At 33.8% G+C, this 18,886-nt stretch overlaps 2 protein-coding genes across 3 annotated transcripts; both read right to left on the reverse strand.

Annotated features, from left to right (window-relative positions):
• Positions 1-669: 669 nt before the first annotated feature.
• LOC111811125 (uncharacterized) lies at positions 670-7,468 on the reverse strand. Its single transcript, XM_023697865.2, has 5 exons — positions 7,166-7,468; positions 6,345-6,596; positions 3,073-3,216; positions 2,211-2,930; positions 670-1,057 (listed from the first exon to the last, which is right to left on the reverse strand). The coding sequence occupies exons 1-5, from the start codon at positions 7,289-7,291 to the stop codon at positions 836-838; spliced, it is 1,464 nt and encodes a 487-aa protein (XP_023553633.2). The 5' UTR covers positions 7,292-7,468; the 3' UTR covers positions 670-835.
• A 709-nt stretch (positions 7,469-8,177) lies between these two features.
• LOC111811123 (serine/threonine-protein kinase STY46) lies at positions 8,178-16,878 on the reverse strand. 2 transcript variants are annotated; one of them, XM_023697863.2, is made up of 16 exons: positions 16,578-16,876; positions 15,937-16,051; positions 15,094-15,191; positions 14,783-14,902; positions 14,447-14,501; positions 13,927-14,037; positions 13,504-13,554; positions 13,127-13,299; positions 12,917-13,024; positions 12,304-12,377; positions 12,010-12,185; positions 10,807-10,902; positions 9,696-9,776; positions 9,538-9,591; positions 9,195-9,329; positions 8,178-8,509 (listed from the first exon to the last, which is right to left on the reverse strand). In XM_023697863.2, exons 1-16 carry the CDS (start codon positions 16,772-16,774, stop codon positions 8,432-8,434), a joined length of 1,722 nt encoding a protein of 573 aa, XP_023553631.2. In that variant the 5' UTR covers positions 16,775-16,876; the 3' UTR covers positions 8,178-8,431. The 2 variants fall into 2 exon arrangements, 1 of the variants encoding a protein (XP_023553631.2); XR_002817503.2 differs by lacking the exon at positions 8,178-8,509 and having other exon boundaries at positions 9,315-9,329; positions 9,696-9,792; positions 16,578-16,878.
• Positions 16,879-18,886: the final 2,008 nt, after the last annotated feature.

Consider the following 18,886-nt stretch of genomic DNA (forward strand, 5'->3'; position numbering starts at 1 on the left):
TAATTATCAATTAATTTCTTTTTAGTTCCTGTAAATTGTAACCAAATTAATTCTTTTAAAAAATATATATATATATTATATATATATTTTATAGTATATTTTAATCCAACCGAGTTTTCGAACTCGATATTTTGGTCTCTATATTTCAAAATTATTTTTTTGGGTTAATGATATCTAGTTTTTTCTGTCCTCCGTTCTCGTTTCTTGCTCGAAACAGATCATGATGGCATGAATAGGATGACATACAAATGAGACAAATCCTGATGGCATGAATAAGATGACATACGAATGAGCTAAAACATGAATAACGTAGTCAAGCTGATTGAGAGTACGAGATTACTGACCGAGGACTAATCAATTGAAATAAACAGAAGCCCTGCTATCGAAGAAATACATCCAACAGTGTTCTATCTCGTGTTAGAATTAGCTCAACAATCTACTTTGTTCTCCCGTAAATCACTGAAATTAGAATACATGACTGAGACTACTTCGATCTAATGCCTCTCGATTAGAGAGAAAATACACATTTATCTTTGAATCTCCTCATCTCGATCCCCACAAATTTGATATGGGATTGAGTGAAGAGAAGAACTTATCATAGAAAATGAAACAAACAAGACCATCAAAAGAATGCACAAACTGAATCTAAGCCAACACGGGAGGAACTCATAATGAAAGGTAGCAGAGCTTTTAGCTATTAATACATTCATATGAAATTTGGTAGATATGATTCATAATGGCATTCATGCATCATCCCTATTTTATACACAATTAGCTATCACGTTATTCAAATTTAAAGTCACAAGGTAAAGCACAAACATTATCAATTATATCACTAATCTTCAGAAGCATCACCAGCGTTGTAATCTGAAGAGCCATCACTGTTGGAATTGCTGAATGTCATTATCAACTCTAAGATATCCCTATTTGGGGTTGGGGTAGAGTTTTCTCTTCCTCTTTCAGGGATTGAATTCCGTCGTCTTCGCAGTGAAAACAGTTGCATCATCACCTCCTCCGGTAACGCTAACCGGTGCATCCATCCTCTAGGCTTTGGATTCTGAGAAATGCGGAGTTGAAAACCATTAGATCAGAAGAATCGTCGACTATCGACATCGTCTGAAACTTCATCGAATCAATAATCAACGAAGAAACCGAAATCGATATTAAAATTCTATTCAAGTTCAACATCATCGCCTTCACCTTCATTATCTTTATGGTTATCATTGAAAACAAGACCAAAATCCATGTTCTTCATCTAATGAAGGAATTGAACCAGGTAATCTATAAACACCAGAGAAATAAATTCTGCTCATATCATCTACAGAATGTATATGGCTGTGGGTATTAGCCATGTCCTATTCACATATCAAATTTGGACATCAATTGCCTAGGAAACTCTATGGAACCTAGATGACTACCGAGCTCGAAGCTGTCTCAATTGCCTCGAGGTTTCTTTCTTTCTTTTTATCGAACAAGACTACCACATGCCCGTATCATGTTCTTATGGCATTCCTTGGAGTCAGAGAAATGTATTTGCAACATAAATAGTACTCCACCTAGATGTTTCCAAAGAACATAATTCCTGCCTGATGTCTTTGAGAAAAACACAAATGATTTGGTAAATAAAGCAACCAGATATGCTATTAAGGTCTCATCATACAAGATAATTTCAATTGGTGATAAAGAACCACTCAACTTAATCGTAAACTGATAGGAATGCTATTGGAATGTTATTGGGATATTAAGAGGATGTCATACTCTACAAGTCTACATGCAAAAAATCAAGAGAAAACAACACAAATTCATCCACACAAACAGAAGACAGTCACATAAAATGATCATTGGATTTTAAGCTCAAGATAGAGAGGAAATATGTTCATGTGATCATATTTGAATACATAATAGGATAAAGGTAGTTTAACCTACCATCAGGATCACCCCACTTTCCTCCCTAAGTCAATATGTGAGTATCGATTTTTTTCAGATCATAACGACGATGATAATGATGGCAATAGTAACAAAAAGGTAGTATAGTAGTATGAAAAGATCAACAAATACCAGAGTTAATAATACGATATGACAGGTGTTATTATCCTTACGTCTGGAAAGGATATAAACCTCAATAATCCAAAGAGTTAACTGCCATTCAATAAGCTACAGTAAAGCATTAGTATTGGCATTAAACTAAAGAATGAAGATGACATTCTTACCTGTTCAATTTTCTCAGGAAGAGTAGCCCTGTGGCGGGAATTTGGAGTCCATATCTTGACGTCACTTTCAATTCCACTACTAGCAAGCATGGTCATGTGAGGATGGGGCTCGATGCAGTTCACAACATCCTCGTCGGCTTTCATGACTCGGATTAGCTCTCCACCCTTTTTCCTCCATATAAAAATTCTGCCACAATCAGAACCACTGATCACATACTCGCATTTGGGTCCAAAAAAATTGACACCTTTAACTGTCTCACAGTTTCTATGTCCTTTATAAACTTGTGGAGTACAATTCACAACTTTTTCAGCTCCCACTTCACTTGTATCACTACTCAGAGATACTGGAGATTCAGAATTTGGGTTTGGACCCAAACCCATGTCCCTATTGAAAAGATAAATATATTCATCATTGTATGAGACAAGGAGCTCACTCAGCTCTGAGAAGGCTAGACCTGTTATTCCCACGTGCTCATCACCAATCAAGTGAGGGGGGCAATAGCAGTCTGCAGGTTGACCAGAATCAGTCGACCCTTCCCCCCCACATTTGCGAATATCATACAACCGTGCATACTCGTCTGAACCAGCAACAACAACGAGATTTGGATTTCTAGGGTCCATAGCAATTGCATTTAGCTGAACCGTTGACATGTAACCTGCCCTATTGCCAACTGATTGGCAAGTGAACAGCTCAACGGCAGCCCCAGTTCTTAGATCAAACTATTAAAAGAGTAAAGTGGACAGTATCACATTGCAATTCAGTGATAATAAAGCAGAATTGTCCTTGGAAAACATCTAAGTTGTAATACTTAGAATGTTGGTGGAACATAATATAACGACAGAACGAGCAATCAAAACTCACACGTTGCACCAATCCATCTTCACCACATGTATAGAAAATATAAGGGCTCCCAGGCTCAATGGCCAACTTATGAGCTCGCCCTTGATGACTGCCAAGTAGTGAAGTTTCTACACGCCCACCATTCAAAACCTGAGCATGTCTCACCTGATTTCAGCAAATAATACTCGTTAAGGAATGAATGTTTTAGTACAGAGCACAGATAGACAAGCTTTTTGTAGCGGGAAAAAACCAAAGTGAAAATTCCGCTGATAAAAACTAAGCAGGCAGTTTAACCTAAATAATTAAAAAAAAAAAAAAAAATCATTTACTCTTAAACACACACTAAAACGTGCCTCGCCTCTTAGGTATATCAATGGTATACAGTGAGTCAGGTATCTTATCAATGAATCAACATTAAATTAACATGCACTTTATTAGTAAATCATGTATATTATTCGTCTAATATCATTCAATTAACATGTGTTCAGATATTCAAACTTCATTGGTGGATTAATACTCATTTACCATGCATTTTGGGTTCAGAATTAAAATATATGTCGACATGCAATATACAAATCATATCTATAAATCGAAGAATTCCACATCAATATTAACCAACATGAATATAAAATCTAACAACAGGGTAAGGTCTATAACTTAATTTTGAAGTAAAAACAACTAAATTATTAAATTAAATATTTTTTATAATTCTTTTGATTTGCAAAAACAATAATATTGATATCGATATTTTATTGATACATCCATAAAATGGAAATTCCATTATCAAAATCGATAATGATGTTCTAATCCTTGTTTCATGTATAACATTGATATATCAGTATTCATTTTACAAGAGTAAATCAGGTATATCAATAGTGTACCAACATTCATTAAACTGCATTTCAATAATAAATTGTACATATCATTCATGTCCCGAGATCAAGTTAGAGCATAACATTGGAGTATTAGCATTCATTTAACTAGCATACATGTCAAATATAACATTGGTGTATGATCAATCATTTAAAATGTATTTTAATAGTATCATTCACACATCTAAAAATACGAAGAGTAAGATCGAAATTTGCCATATTTGCAACTTGTTAGCAGATTTGCAAATATACTAAATATTTTTAATGCCAATTACAAGCTTCCCTTGCCAAATGATATACCTGATAAATTACTAAAATACTGGTTAAATGAATATAGATATACAATTGAAATACCTGATAACTACTAAAATGCATTTTGTATGGATGCTCATACACCAATATTACATCGGAATGCATGGTAAATGAATGTTGATACAATACATAAATGAGATAGTTGATTTACCACCAAAATGCAATGTTAAACGAATGCAAATACACCAATGTTAAACCTGAAATGCATGCTAAATAAATGCTAATAGACTGATGATAAACATAATTACTACTAGAATGCAGTTAATTGAATGCTAATACACCAATACTATACCTAATATGTATGTTGAATGAATACCGATTCATTTAAAATGCATGTTAATTGAATGCTAATACACCAATACATGTTATACGAATGATGATACAACAATTTTATACTTAAAATGCATGTTAAATGAATGTTAATATACACTAATACACATGATTTCATATATCGATATATGTACGGTACTTTAACAGGAAAATGTCTTTTGAAATCTTGGTTTTAAAGTCCACTCTTACACTAAGTTTGAGTGAATCGGTATTCATTCTATACTTGAGATGCATGTTACTCAATATTAATATACAATTAATACACATGATTTGTTATCTCGATATGTTGTACCTTACTTTAACAGGACAATATCTTTTGGAATCTTGGTTTTAAAGCCCACCCTTATGCTAAGCTCGAGTCATAGACCAAAACTCCATAATTTTGTAATTCACGAAGCAGTGGCCATCATCTCATTTGACCAATACAAAGATGAAAAAACAACTATTGGAAGCTTCATAACTACAAAGTATAACAAAAATTTAAAACTAAGACCGGTAATTATTGCATTGTTATATCAATATATAAATGAACCAAAAGAAGAAAAACAATACAAAGTGAGAAAATCTAAAATTTACACACTGATATACTATGAAGTATAAAGTACATAAGATGGTTGACATACCAAAATTAATGTGGAAACCTACTAAAACAAAAGGCACGAAGTATTGCATAGCCTATACACTTTATATTTCATATATCAGACAACCGATACACTTTTAAATAAAGGTAAAATCAGAATATTAAAGAAATTAAAAAATTAAATTTTTTATAAAAAAACTATATTTGCAAAACTCAAGAACTATGGCTAGATTTGCAAATATTAACATATTTTGCTATCACCTGTGAAAATAGCTTCATTCGGATCAAGAAAATTTCAACAAGACAGAATTTCATAAAGATTTCTATCATCCAAAGTAGTGTAAAGAGATCGAATTCAGCTATTGCAGAGGGAGAAAAATATTCAAATTTGGAGGAGTTTCTTTGGCAAAGGAAAACTTTATCAGGAAGAAGAAATCGTTTGAGTAAGCATCCAGACATAGTGACAGACTGTGACAATCTCCCTCTTAATGAACATCAGCCAAATATTATTGGAAAGGATCAAGTGATTGTCATCACAAAATGTTTCTTCCACAATAGCAAAGGACGAGTTCTTGATAACATACAAAGACACCAACAAAAGAACTTTTGGAAAGCTAGTGCCTCATCAAAGGCCTCAATAAACGATGGTCAACATTAGGCAGTTGTATTACGTAAATCTGAAAAAATGGAATTAAAAAGAAGCGTAGAACACATGTCTAAACAATCAAGATAGAATTGAAAGAAGAAATTGCTTCTTCTATAATAAGCCTCTATGCTCCCCAAAATGTAAAAAGTAACAAGAGATTATGAATCACCCCTACCTTCGTTGTGTATGTGGCCAGGTGGTTATCCCTTTTGACAAACCTTGGACTAAACTGGTGTTTCCCTAATGGCATTGCACATTGGCTCCAAGAGTCGCCTTAGATGAAGGCTCAAAAGCAAAGTTAAATAATTGTGGAAAGGTCCAACCAAAGCACTTTTAATTCCATTTAGTTAGAGAGAAACAATAATGTTTTTAATGATAACTACATGAACTTTAATGACTTTTAGCTAACTGTATAGATAACTGTACAGGCAACCTATATATATATATATATATAAAGAGTTATTGACTTGAGTAATAAGAACAATGGAAAACCAGAAGGGTCTAATTCCATGCCACAGTCTAGAAAAACCAGCCCATGAACTAGATAATATACCTGCCCATCCGCAGCACAAGTCACAATGCTTCGGTCATCCGTGTAAGGCATGAATTTTGCTTGAAAAACATTGTTATTATGACCAGATTGAAAAGAGATCTTGACCTTCCCGGCTTCCCAATTCCAGAGAATCACCCGCCTATCATCAGAGCCTGACACTAAAACGTCACCAGCAGCATTAAAGCTCACGGTGTTCACACAACCTTTGTGCCTTTCCAACTTCCTGAGAAGACCAAGTCGGAGCACGAAATCCTGAAATTACAGTAACAACAATAACAATAAATCCTGCACGGTACAATAAACAGGGGCAAATTACTAATAAAACTATCCAACCAAAACGGTATAGTTGTTCAATCAAAACAAAAATCCTTGTTATAATACAACACAACTAGATTCATTCCGTTTGGTTTACTACAAAAATCCTTGTTATAATGCAACACAACTAGATTCATTCCGTTTGGTTTACTCAGTTCTAATCAAACATTGAACAATCAGAACAACCCTACAACCTGGCAGTGTCATTTCTACATACAAGAGAATCCAGAGAGATTATTAGAGAAGGACTATTAATTCAAAAGAACTATCTATAGAAACATAAATCGGGAGAGATTACTCGAGAATGATTCTTGATTCAAAAGAACTATCTATAAAAACATAAATCGAGAGAGATTACTAGAGAATGACTATTGATTCAAAAGAACTATCTATAAAATCATAAATCGAGAGAGATTACTAGAGAATGACTATTGATACAAAAGAACTATCTATAAAAACAGAAATCGAGAGAGATTACTAGAGAATGATTATTAGTAGAGCAATACCTCCAGCGCACCAAGACGATTGGCAAAACTGCGAGTGGAAATCTCGCCGACCTCCCGCTTCAAGAAATTAACCACTGCCTTGCCGGAATCATCAAATCTGGCCCTCTTGTTCATTTTGGAATCCATATAAGGTTAAAAAGAGGAAGGAGAGGTCGTCAGGGAGGAAGAAGGCTATGAACATCACAAAATTTTGTGACTGGCTTTGTCTGAACAGCATCGGCGTTCACAGCTTTAAGTGCAAGCAGAAGAGCATCGAAAGTCGCACGATGATTTTGATCGTCCTATTTGTGAGCTCCACGTTAACAGCACAAAGACACGTAAAAGCAACTTATTTTCCTCCCAACCTTATCTCACTAATACTGTAAATATAGATAAAATTTAGCTTTTTTTTTTTTTTTTTACTACATCTTTTTAAAAAAAAAAATGTTAAAAACATTATATATTTAAGTTATAATAAATTTTATAAAGGTTTTAAAAATTATTTTAGACTATAAATTATTTGATGCGAGTTGAGTGGAGAGAATGTCACAACCTAGAAGCGGTGAGTGGGGGAGAATGTCACACTCATCCAACCACACGAGGGCCTAGACGAGTGTCATGATGAGGAGAACGATACATCATCCAACAGACCACTACGTGAAATAGGCATTGAAAACAAGTTGAGACATGCAAGACAGAGAACAATAGCAAAACAAATCGGGATTTTGGAAGGAATTTGGGCATGCAATTCGGGAGTTAAGTCCGTCCATATGTGTTAATTATCAGTATATATGCAAAATTTAGGAGTGGTAAATGAACAATAGCTACATCTATAAACTTCCTTTGAACCAAATATGACAAATATTAAGGTACGAGGGTTTAAACCACAAAAATAAAATAAAAAAGTATATGAAATTTTATTAAATTTAATTCGTATTCAAATGCGAATGACAGGATTTTCATGGAAGTAATAATGCCATTGCCGAATACAAAATTGGCCAATAATGTCCTCGAAAATAAAACCTGTATAAAATATTTCTAAATATGCTTTATTGAGAGCTGCGAATCATCACAGCACCTTAATGGAAGAAATAAGGAAGGAAAAAAAAAAAAAAAAACAACTTCAAACTTTGCCACTACCGGGAATATAATTAATCGGTTAGAAAAATTGATGGAAGAAATAAATGAAGGAAAAAAGAAAAGAAGTAAAATGTAGTCGACAAATGCTATACAAGACAAGGTTGCAATAATTGTTAAATTGCCAACGCTCTTTCTTTTCACTACTTCTCAGTGAAGGTTTCGTCTCAACACTGAAAGGAACCCTCCACTCTTCTCCTTTCGACGTTCGTCACCGTCTTCAGCGACCTGCTCAATATATTATTTAGTTATTTCACCGCTATGCATTGCTAACATTAGAAAATGGAATAATCAAGAATCTTGAGTAACTGACCAAGCCGCTAAAGTAAATAGTAGCAATAAACCCCGTCAGTAAAATGGAAAAACTTTCTTAGACATCATCCATTCGTTTTCATATGATGATTCAAAAAATTAAAAAAAAAGAAGGTTTAACTCCTATTATGAAATTTCCTTATTCTAAGTACAACTACAAAAATGAATAGTATTAATTAAAAATTTATGAATTAATTCTTGGACAAAAAATGTAACAATCCTAGCCCACCGCTGCAGACATTGTCTTCTTTAGACTTTCTCCTCAAGGTTTTTAAAACGCATCTACTAGGGAGAGGTTTCCACACCTTTATAAAGAATGTTTTGTTTTCCTCCCCAACCAGTGTGAGATCTTACAAAAAAAATAATAATAATAAATAAATAAATAAATAAATAAAATCCTTTTTATGGTGTATAAAAGAACATTTCATGGACAGAAAAATGTAAGAATTATATTTTGTCCCTCGAGGAAGGGGAGAAACACAGACAACGAAATCAGTTGGCAGAGAATTTAGTTTTAAGGACACATTATTTTACGGAACCAAGTTTTAGCAAATATAACAATTTAGATAGGTAAGAAGAAGCCAAGTCATCGAGAACTTACTTCCTTAGTTATCTGCAACAATATGTCGATAATTTCACAGAAGTCCGGCCTCAATGATGGATCTTGCTGCCAACATTTTTCTAGCAACTCAGCCAGCTTGGGATTAGTGTGCTTTGGAATAGTAGGTCGTAAACCCTGAAAACGCGAGCACACGACTGATTAGACTACAAATATTTGGCCAACTTGCACATAGATAGCTCGTCTAGTTATAAAATATACTTTCAACTAAAAGGTTCCCTCCTCAAATGTAACTTCATTTGGATGTATAAATCTAGTTATGATTTACAATGGAAGATTCATATTCAAATACCATACAGCTAAATTTTATGGAATCGAATTGTACCTTTTGAACCACTCCAACTGCGGCTTGTAATGGGGTTAGGAATTCATAAGGCAGCTGGCATGCAAAACAGACGGATATCGTTTAGAAGCTATCAAGTATGTTGAAGGGAGGGAATGAATAAGAAGGGGGAGAAATGGTAGATCTCCATTTATTGGTACCTTTCCAGTTAGCAGCTCCCACAAGACAATTCCAAAACTGAAAACATCAGCCTTGTGATCATAGGGTTTGTGTTCAATAACCTTCAATACGAAGTAACTGGAGTAAGAAGATGACAAGATGAGTGAACTATATGTTCTAGTAAACATTCGCTAGTATTTATAGCTTCATGAAAAGGAAGATGATCAACCACAGTGATTAGAATCAAAGCAGCCAATTACTCAAATGATTTAACTTGTTAAGAAAACAATAGCATATCATTGTCATCTAATTTTACATTGTGGAACACAACCGAGAGTGCATAGCCCTTAAAGCTTAAACGCCAAGCACAAGCAAGACTACAGTGAGGTGAGCATATAAGTATATGAAGCGAGAAATGAAAGGATTTCTTTTTTCAAAAAAGTAGAGGAGAGGACTCTCCCTTTAAAAGATTGTTATTTGAAAAAGACATCTCAACAAATTTCTTCCCTAAATGATTTAATATAATAATAAAATATATAAATAAAACCATCATTCATCTTCGAAGAAGGATCTTTAAACTATCATCAAAATCTGATGGGCCCTTCGTTGTCTTTTATGTATAAACTTCCGTAATTGGGGACCTAGAAAAATCTAAGATGCACGATGCAGAAACAATTGACCATGCATCTCCTCACTTGCACCTAAGCACTTGGAACCCCATCATCAAACAAGTCAAAGAAGTACTGTGGTCGTCAAAACTGGCATCACTGTATGTGTAAACAAGAATATAATATCTACGCAAATTTGCTAATATTTCGATAAAATCGCATTCATATGAAAAAAAAAATTAAGGTGCTCATGCACATCACTCCTAAGCGTACCATAAATATGACGGAAAATTATAAAACAGAAACAGGCTAAGCAGTTGCTGGCATGCAAGGGATTGGATGTTAATTTTCTATAACTAGAGTACCATTAAAGTATACTACCCAGTTCCCACGGTTATAGTCAATTGTTGGCCAAAGACCACATATGATCGAATTATGTAATCTGTAGTTTGTGTCCAACAAACATGATAGAGTGGTATACGTGTTAAAGCCTAATGAATACTAGAATGTATAGTTTCCATGCTTCCATGAACAATGAACATACCTCAGGAGCCATCCACCGATATGTCCCGGTTTCTGCGGTCATAACTCCTGATTGAGCTTTCACTCTGGCAACACCGAAATCAGCAACCTTGACAACCTGCAGTGTATGGAGGGTGTGAGAGAGATGCCCATATTTTGGATCATATAGGAAATTGAGTTAAATTATACAATATACACATGTAACTACATGATCAAAAATCATGTATAAACCAATTACAGTAATCAAGCTTTTAAATCTGGATATGCAACAACATATCATAGAATGGGAGAACAAGAACTAGAAGAAGTTGAGACAATAGAGAAAATAGAGAATTGGACAATTACTTAATCGTATCTAGACCAGGGAGCACAGTGTTAGTTGTTTCAGCCCTAGGAAAGTAACATTCCCAAAGGTTGAATTGACCACCTATGGAAACCCATGGAATTTTTAACATAGCATGCTTTGAAGCCATCTTTTATTAATGGGATGGATGAGTGATGGATTCAACCAACTTCCAAGAGGGGGTGAACCACAGAGAGGCAGCCTTCGTATCTCAAACATTGCTGAAGCGGTCAGTAATCTGAAGTAATTAAAAAGTACCTAGTTATAGCCCGATTACAAGCCTATAATCCTGACTATCCTTTTTCTCTAAGGAACTTCTGTTAAAATCAAGGATGTTCATTTCTTCTTCTGAAGTACGTCAGAAGGTATTATTGTGGGTAGAAGAGATCCTCTTTGCGACTTGAAAAATATGCAAACTATCCCAAACAATAAGAGATGTTACCATTAAACTTTAAGCTACCCTCAACTATGGAAATGTGTAATTATCTTCTAAATTGTTGCAGCTAAACCCAGCAAATAACAGAATTATTATGGTGGGGCTCACAATGATTCTATTACTTAAGTGGAGTAATTGCTCAAAATGAAAGTTTGAAGGTCCAATAAAAAATAATAGTAACACGCATTCCTGCTTCGGCTAATCTCTTGAGATGACATACTGAAAACCTTCTAAAATAGACTGCCACCATGCAAATATTTGATATTGAAAAGCTAATCTCTTGGTACAACAAGTTAATTAAACCATCAAAATAAAATATGGTCTGGAAAAACATACGTACAGGCTAAAAAGTGCATATATTTCTAGAAAGTTAGCATATTAAGGACAAAAATGGAGCAACGCATGCATGACATCAAAATAAAGGACTGGAAAGTAATTGTTCTTACTTCATTTTCATCCATCAGAAGATTGGCAGCCTTAAGATCTCTGTGAATTATATTATTTTGGTGCAAATAGTTCATTCCCTTGGAGACATCGATGGCTACCTTGAGCAAAGTTGGAAGCCTAAAGGTTCCCTTTTGTTTATGTAGATAATCATATACACTACCACCAGACATAAACTCTGAAGTGAAGAAATAGAAAAATTACTTTCAGATTTAATCAAAATAAATAATGTTACTTGTTTATTTTGTCCAATAGGGTTAGAAAATAGAACTTAACGGACTATTTGCTTGACTCACCTGTAACAATGCACAAGCTTGGGGGCTTCGTACATGCACCTATAAACTGTACGACATTCTTATGCCTGACTTTTCTGCAAATCACAAAAAAAATGTCGATTGAAAGATTATAAGCATGGACCCCAACATAAAGCAAATTAGCTTACACCTCTCCACACATCACCAGAATAAGAAAGCGAGGAAAGACAGCATAAAAGAAAAGCGATGCAGAAATACTTGGAAGGGATGTTTATTTTCAAAAGACATTTTCACTGTAGGTACAAATTCATTTGATGTCGCAGGCAGCATGGATAGAAGCGTTCAGGAGACAAATTATAACTGTCACCAGATACTCTGTCAATTATTTACTTTCCAAAATTTCAAAAATCTGTATATAAAAGTTACAACCCGTCCCTCATGTTCCTTGTTTCCATTCCTCTTCAACCACAATGCGAGGGGAATTTATAGACCTCATCGAAATGATAATTTCAGTGTCAAGAATGCTAAGAAAACCGATTAAAATCAGCAAAAAAATAAATGCTAGACTAAAAATAACAGGTTGACAATATCTGACCTACCTCATAAAAAAATAAATGCTAGACTAAAAATAACAGGTTGACAATATCTGACCTACCTCATAATATATACCTCCTGGGCAAACTCACTTTGCATATCTGAATTTACACGTTCAGCTTTGAGAACTTTTATAGCCACTTCCTGACTGCAATATGTACCTTTATACCTGGATTCGTTGATAAAGATATTTAAGCTCACATAAAACTGTACCAAACAGATACACGTAAGAGAAACATTGAAGAAAAAAAAAGCAACATTTTGGACTTACAGATCCCCATATGAACCTGACGCAACTTTATGCTCGAACTTCAAATGTCTAGGATTAATTTCCCATACATCAGTCCCATCTGTGGGAATTTCCACTCGATCAGGCTCACATTTAGTTGTTAAATCTTGTCCCCCAACAGGTGACGAGGATTTATGATTTGGCCAAGCCCGCTTCTGAAAAGAAAATTAAAATTCCATAGAGTTAGACACATATTCATGGTGAAATAATAAAATGACAAAAAAAAAAAAAATGGAACATTGAATAGACAGTAGAAAGCACAACATTCTTGAAAAGGGTTAACCAACCAAATAATTGTAAAATAAATGGGAATTCAGATGCGCTGTTTAAAATCGACCAATGATTAAAAAAGGAGCTACCTCAACCTGCGAGACTTCCTTCTCTAATGCAGTCTTCAATCGTTCTGTTTCCTGTTTCAATACCAAAATACAAGTTATATTTGAGCAATGGTTAAAATTTAGACTCGTATGTACAGCATAGAAAACTATCCAAAACTATAGTTATCCTTACTTTCCTAAGTACTATTACTCACCCAAATTTTGGAAAGGACACGTCACAAGCTAAAAAAATGGTAGTCACCTAAATATAATATTGAATACATTATAGGGTAGGACTTGAAAACGATACACTTCAGCTCCAACATTATCACAATTGAAGCCCAAGATTTAAGCGCAGATAAGCCTTTAAAAACAAAGAAGCCTTACCGATATTTTTCTTTTACTTCGGAAAGGGAAAAAAATAAAAGAGAAGCTAGCTCAGATGCGTCTAAAAGAGTGGTATACCTCATAGGGCCACCCATCAACTACAAAAACGTCCAATGAGTAACCGTCAACAGTGGAAAATGCATGTGCCTCCTGGATGTTCAGCCCAATCTCCGCAAGCAAGGAAGTCAACTAAAAACATACAAAAACCAGCAGCAGAAGCTAAGCAAGTAAAATATGGGTCGCCGATTCAGAAACTTATTTGTGTGCTTATATGACTAGCGATTAGCAAAAACCAGTTGATTGAATATCCATTAATAGATCTTACAAAAAGAAAAGAGAGAGAGAGAGTCAATAGATAAGAGCTTCAATGTAAGATAACCAAGAATGCTAACTTTTATTGCTAAATTAATGGACATGACCGTCGTATGCTAACTTTTCTTGCAAAATTAATGAACGTGACTGGCTTTCACAAAGGGGGTTTACAAAGTGCCTAAACTAATTACCCATTGACAGGACCACAGGGCAATACAAGCACAAGAACATCATTTCCCTACCATACACACAGACTCTACAGAGAAATTAACTGTACGTGAGATACCTGACTGAGAAGTTTCGGCTTATCATCTGCAGAGAAAGTTATTTCATGCATCGGCCTACATTATTTGTCAAAACAATAAAGAAATAAATATCAACTAAATGCAGAAACATTTGGTAGAGTAAAAAAAAAGGGATCAAGTTTGATAAAACCAGTTAAGTTTCAATAAATGATTTTTCTTCTCACAGAAGTATTGATATAGGTATGAAAGAAATAGATAATCGAAAACAAGTTAGATAATTTGAAAGTCCAAAATTTTAAAAACTGAAAATCACTAAAAAAACCAAAGTAGTGAAACTATACTCGGTTAATTTCGTATATAAAGGAACTAGAGATTACCGGGAAAACTGTGTTCTGGCATGTACAGAATGATCAACCTCCAGGTCCTGAGCGTTATTAGCTTCAAGGGCCAAGGCCTCAAGGTTGGGAGATGACCCAAAGGCAGGTGGTGGATGTATGCTAACAAATTAGAAAATCATCCAAAGGTTCCGTACATTAATAAGAAGACAACACATACCACAACCAACAATACAACGAAATAAGATGAGATTGAATAGCTTCAATTTGAAACATGATAACAATACGTAAGTTGACATAATCAGAGTTAACTCACAGCAATCAGATTAGAATACAAAGAAATAAAAGCACACCTCTGTTTACTCAAGCAATTTGCAGAATTATGGTCAGTGTCTTTTACAGAACATGAATCAGCAAAGTCAGCGGAATTCCCATCAGAAATGGCCTGGACCTAGAGGAGTATAATTAATAAAAATTAATTTACTGACTATGGATCAAAGGAGACTGGAAGGGGAAAATAAAAAGGCCCTTCACGAATAACTATATCATACTCCTATAGACATGAAAGTTGCAAAAAAAAAAAAATTTCCTCCTCAAATCATGAATTTTACAAAGGTATAAACAGCCATATGAATTAAAAACAGCATGGACACTAAGTGAAAACTCAGCCAAAGATCAAAATTCGCAGCAGATTTCAGGAAACTTGAGCCCGAAGTTTAAGATTAAAAGGTTAATTGGCCTAATGGTATAGAATGCTGGCTTGCATACTCCAAACTCCTAGATTCAATTGCATTCCTCAACGTGGTAACATAAACACTAACATTCATGTTAATAGTTTAATCCAACCTGTCATTATGTGAAAGCACAGTTGATGGATCATTTAAGCTACTGTAAAATTATTATTATTTGTTCCTAAATTACAAGAAGATCGCTAGAAAAGAAACAACGCTCCACCCATTGGCAAAAAGAACAGACCAAATAATTTGATAATGATACATAAATAGCTGCTGGTTGTTCATCAATGACCATAAAACGTTCTATGCAGAATAAATAACATCCAGCAGACCAGTCCTAAACAATAAAATGAATATTACACTATATTCTTGAAAATCACTGTGCATGACGATCGTGATGGAGGAAAGGGGGAAAAAGGAAAACACTCAAGACACTTAAATCGTCATTACGCTCTTGCTCACCTGCACTAGGCGGACTTCAATTGCAGGTCGATTTGCAGGATCATGAGCAAATTGCAATAATCTTTTATGCATGAGAACATCTTCTGCCCTCTCCACATTTACGTCTAGAGCATATCTGCATAGCATTGGATCTAATTGATCGATTATTCATCAACCGAACAAGGAAAACAAAAAGAAGATAGGATATACAGAGACTCAGCGGCTAAAGTCATCTATCTAGCAAACTCTTGAAGTGTTAAGGATGACCAAAATTAGCATTGCTAACAGAAAAAAAAAACTTTCCAACCAAACTCATACCGAATCTGTTAATTCAACAGAGCACAAGAACGAATGTAGACTGATCAATACCAAAACACAACCCGCTCTTCTCTCTACTCCAAAACTAAAAATCTAATCCGATATTAATCCGATAAAAAAAATATATAAAAAAATCCAAACAATACATAAAGAAACAACATTAATTAGCAAAAACAAACAAAACGAAGACGTAATCCATAAATCAACAACCGGCTAACCAGCTACCAGACGATGGATTGAAGAAAAACGAAATCCTCGATCACGAAAACGCGAGAAATGAGTCAAAACGAGAAGAAAGAAGAATGTAGGAGAGAGTACGGAAGCAAAGAGTAGGTTAACGATACCGAGTGGGAAGACGATTGAAGTGAACCCATAGTTCGTCGTCAAAACCAGGCTGATTAGCCTCCTCGTTGTTTAAATCCTTCAAACGCCGTAGAACCTCATTGTATACCTCAAACTTCTGTCTCTGTTGCCGACTCTGCGCCGGCGACAACGAGTCATGTGCTCTACTTCCACAGCTCTCGTTATCCTCCATAACCATTAGGGAAAAAGCAAAGGAAAATCAATGGAAGAAGAAAGCAAACGCCAAAGCGAAAAAGAGAGAGAGAGAGAGAGAGAGAGAGAGAGAATAAAATGCGAGAGAAGGTTTTACGTGAAAAAGCAAAACGATGGTTGATTGTGAGAAAAGAAACCGAAAACCAAAAGCCAAACCCAATAACACAGATTTAATAGGGCGAAATTAACACTAAAAAATTAATATTAATATTATTTTTGAATAAATTAATAATTAAAATTAAATGGAAAAAAAAAATGCCCAGGTTCGTGAACTCTCTCTCTTATCTTTCTTCAAACGTTTTAATTATTATTTTATTTTTTATTTTATTTTTAATTAAAGCGATTTTGCGGAACAGAGGATCAGAGCCGAGGAGGATTCTATTGTTAATCCCTTCGGACGCCTTTTTCATTTTCAATTAAAGAAGGGGAAAATTCCTGTGCGGCGAGGTGTAGTGGTTGTTAGTATGAGGATGGATAACATGATGGGCCCCACGTAGAAAATTACCTTTTTCTCAAGGGCTTTTTTGCAAATATATTTAAGTTTATTTTAAATTAATAAATTTGTTCTTATCTACTTAAACCATAATTTAACTAATTTATTAAATTTTTAAAAATATAAATATTAATTTGGTTCCCAGGTGAAGGGTTTGGATAATGTAAATTAAATTCAATATATGATATAAAAACATTTTTCCTTTAATATTTTAAATTCATGAAAATAAAAAGAAAATGAGAGTGGGTCCCACCTCTCTTCCGTAAATAAACTAATTAAATAAAAATAAATAATGGAAAATAATCCATTTGGGGGGACCTGTAAAAGTGGGAGATTCCGGGGAGCCCACAGGTAAGGATAAGCTCGAGGGGGGGGGGGGGGGGGGGGGGTGAGGGAGGGAGGAAAAGACATTTTTGTCCCTATTGATTGTAGATTGGGAGCTTCTCCACTTGCGGAAACGAGGCTCGTTGTGGGGGTGGTGGGCCCCGATTTTACCTCCCGAATGCTTGGAGGAAAAGTCAGTTTTCTGGAGGGTATATCCGTAGTTTTATATTCTGATCATTAGGATGGATTCAACTAATAATTCTGAAATTTTATTTATATTCGAATAATATTGATTTTCTTTACCTTAATTTGGCAAGTTTATTTTTTACTTTTTATTTCATTAAATTTCTTTATAGTCCATTTATAAAATTAGGCTAAATTCATCAAAATTACTTTTAAATTTTACCATTTGTCTCAAAAATATTTTCTAAAGCCATCTCACAAATATCAAACTTTTAAAAAATTAAATAATAAAATATGTTAGTTTTTAATTAAAATAGTTAAATATTTTTTTTTCTTTTTTGCAAAAAATAAATATAGTTGAACAACAAAATTTTTAAAAATAATAAATTTTTCAAAAATATTCTTGCATTTTAAAAAAATTTCCTCTTGAATTTTTTTTAAAATTACAAAAATACCTTTAAACTTTTTTAAAAATAAAAAATATTTATAAATTTTCAAAGAAAAAATCATAAATTTAAAATAACAAACTACTAAATTAATAAAAATATGGTCGAATTTTACCTTTTATTTCAAAAATATTTATAAACTGTGTCAAAAAAAAACTCTTTTAACTTTCAAATATATTTAAAAAAAATACCTTTAATATTCAACAATTCGACTTATTTTAAACTTTTTAAACAATTTTTAAGTTTTTTTTTTAAATCAAAAATATTTTCACAGTTCGTAGATAGATAATAATCTATAAAATGTCTTAGATGGTTTTCATTCCTATATTGAAATTATGAATTTCTTTTTAACTTTTTTTAATAAAGTTAGAGACTGTTAATACTATTTTAAAATTTTAATGGGTATTTTTTTTTTAATAGATGGTAATAATATTTTTAAATTTTTTTAAAAAAATGTTCTTGTAATATCAGTATTTTTAAATATTATTAAAATTTAAGGATATTATTAAAAGAAATTAAAATTTTATAGGTATTTAGCCAAAAAAGGAAACTAATAAAAAAATTATTTAAGTGGGAAACAAGAGAGAGATGAAGCTGGGGGGTTGCGAATTTTCGGAGATCTAACCGTTTTCTTTTTAATTGAATTATTGTA

Source organism: Cucurbita pepo, chromosome 15 (genome assembly GCF_057944985.1).
Source record: "Cucurbita pepo subsp. pepo isolate OVF chromosome 15, ASM5794498v1, whole genome shotgun sequence".
Lineage (NCBI taxonomy): Eukaryota > Viridiplantae > Streptophyta > Magnoliopsida > Cucurbitales > Cucurbitaceae > Cucurbita > Cucurbita pepo.

Coding starts and splice junctions, on each gene's coding strand:
- LOC111811125 (XM_023697865.2), bottom strand. CDS start 7,291: ATGGATTCCAAAATGAACAAGAGGGCCAGATTTGATGATTCCGGCAAG. Junction 6,597..7,165: donor ATCGTCTTGGTGCGCTGGAG/GTATTGCTCTAC, acceptor CTGTAATTTCAG/GATTTCGTGCTCCGACTTGG. Junction 2,931..3,072: donor AAGATGGATTGGTGCAACGT/GTGAGTTTTGAT, acceptor CTCTTTTAATAG/TTTGATCTAAGAACTGGGGC.
- LOC111811123 (XM_023697863.2), bottom strand. CDS start 16,774: ATGGTTATGGAGGATAACGAGAGCTGTGGAAGTAGAGCACATGACTCG. Junction 12,186..12,303: donor AAGCTTGTGCATTGTTACAG/GTGAGTCAAGCA, acceptor TCTTCACTTCAG/AGTTTATGTCTGGTGGTAGT. Junction 9,330..9,537: donor CAGTTGGAGTGGTTCAAAAG/GTACAATTCGAT, acceptor TCGCGTTTTCAG/GGTTTACGACCTACTATTCC.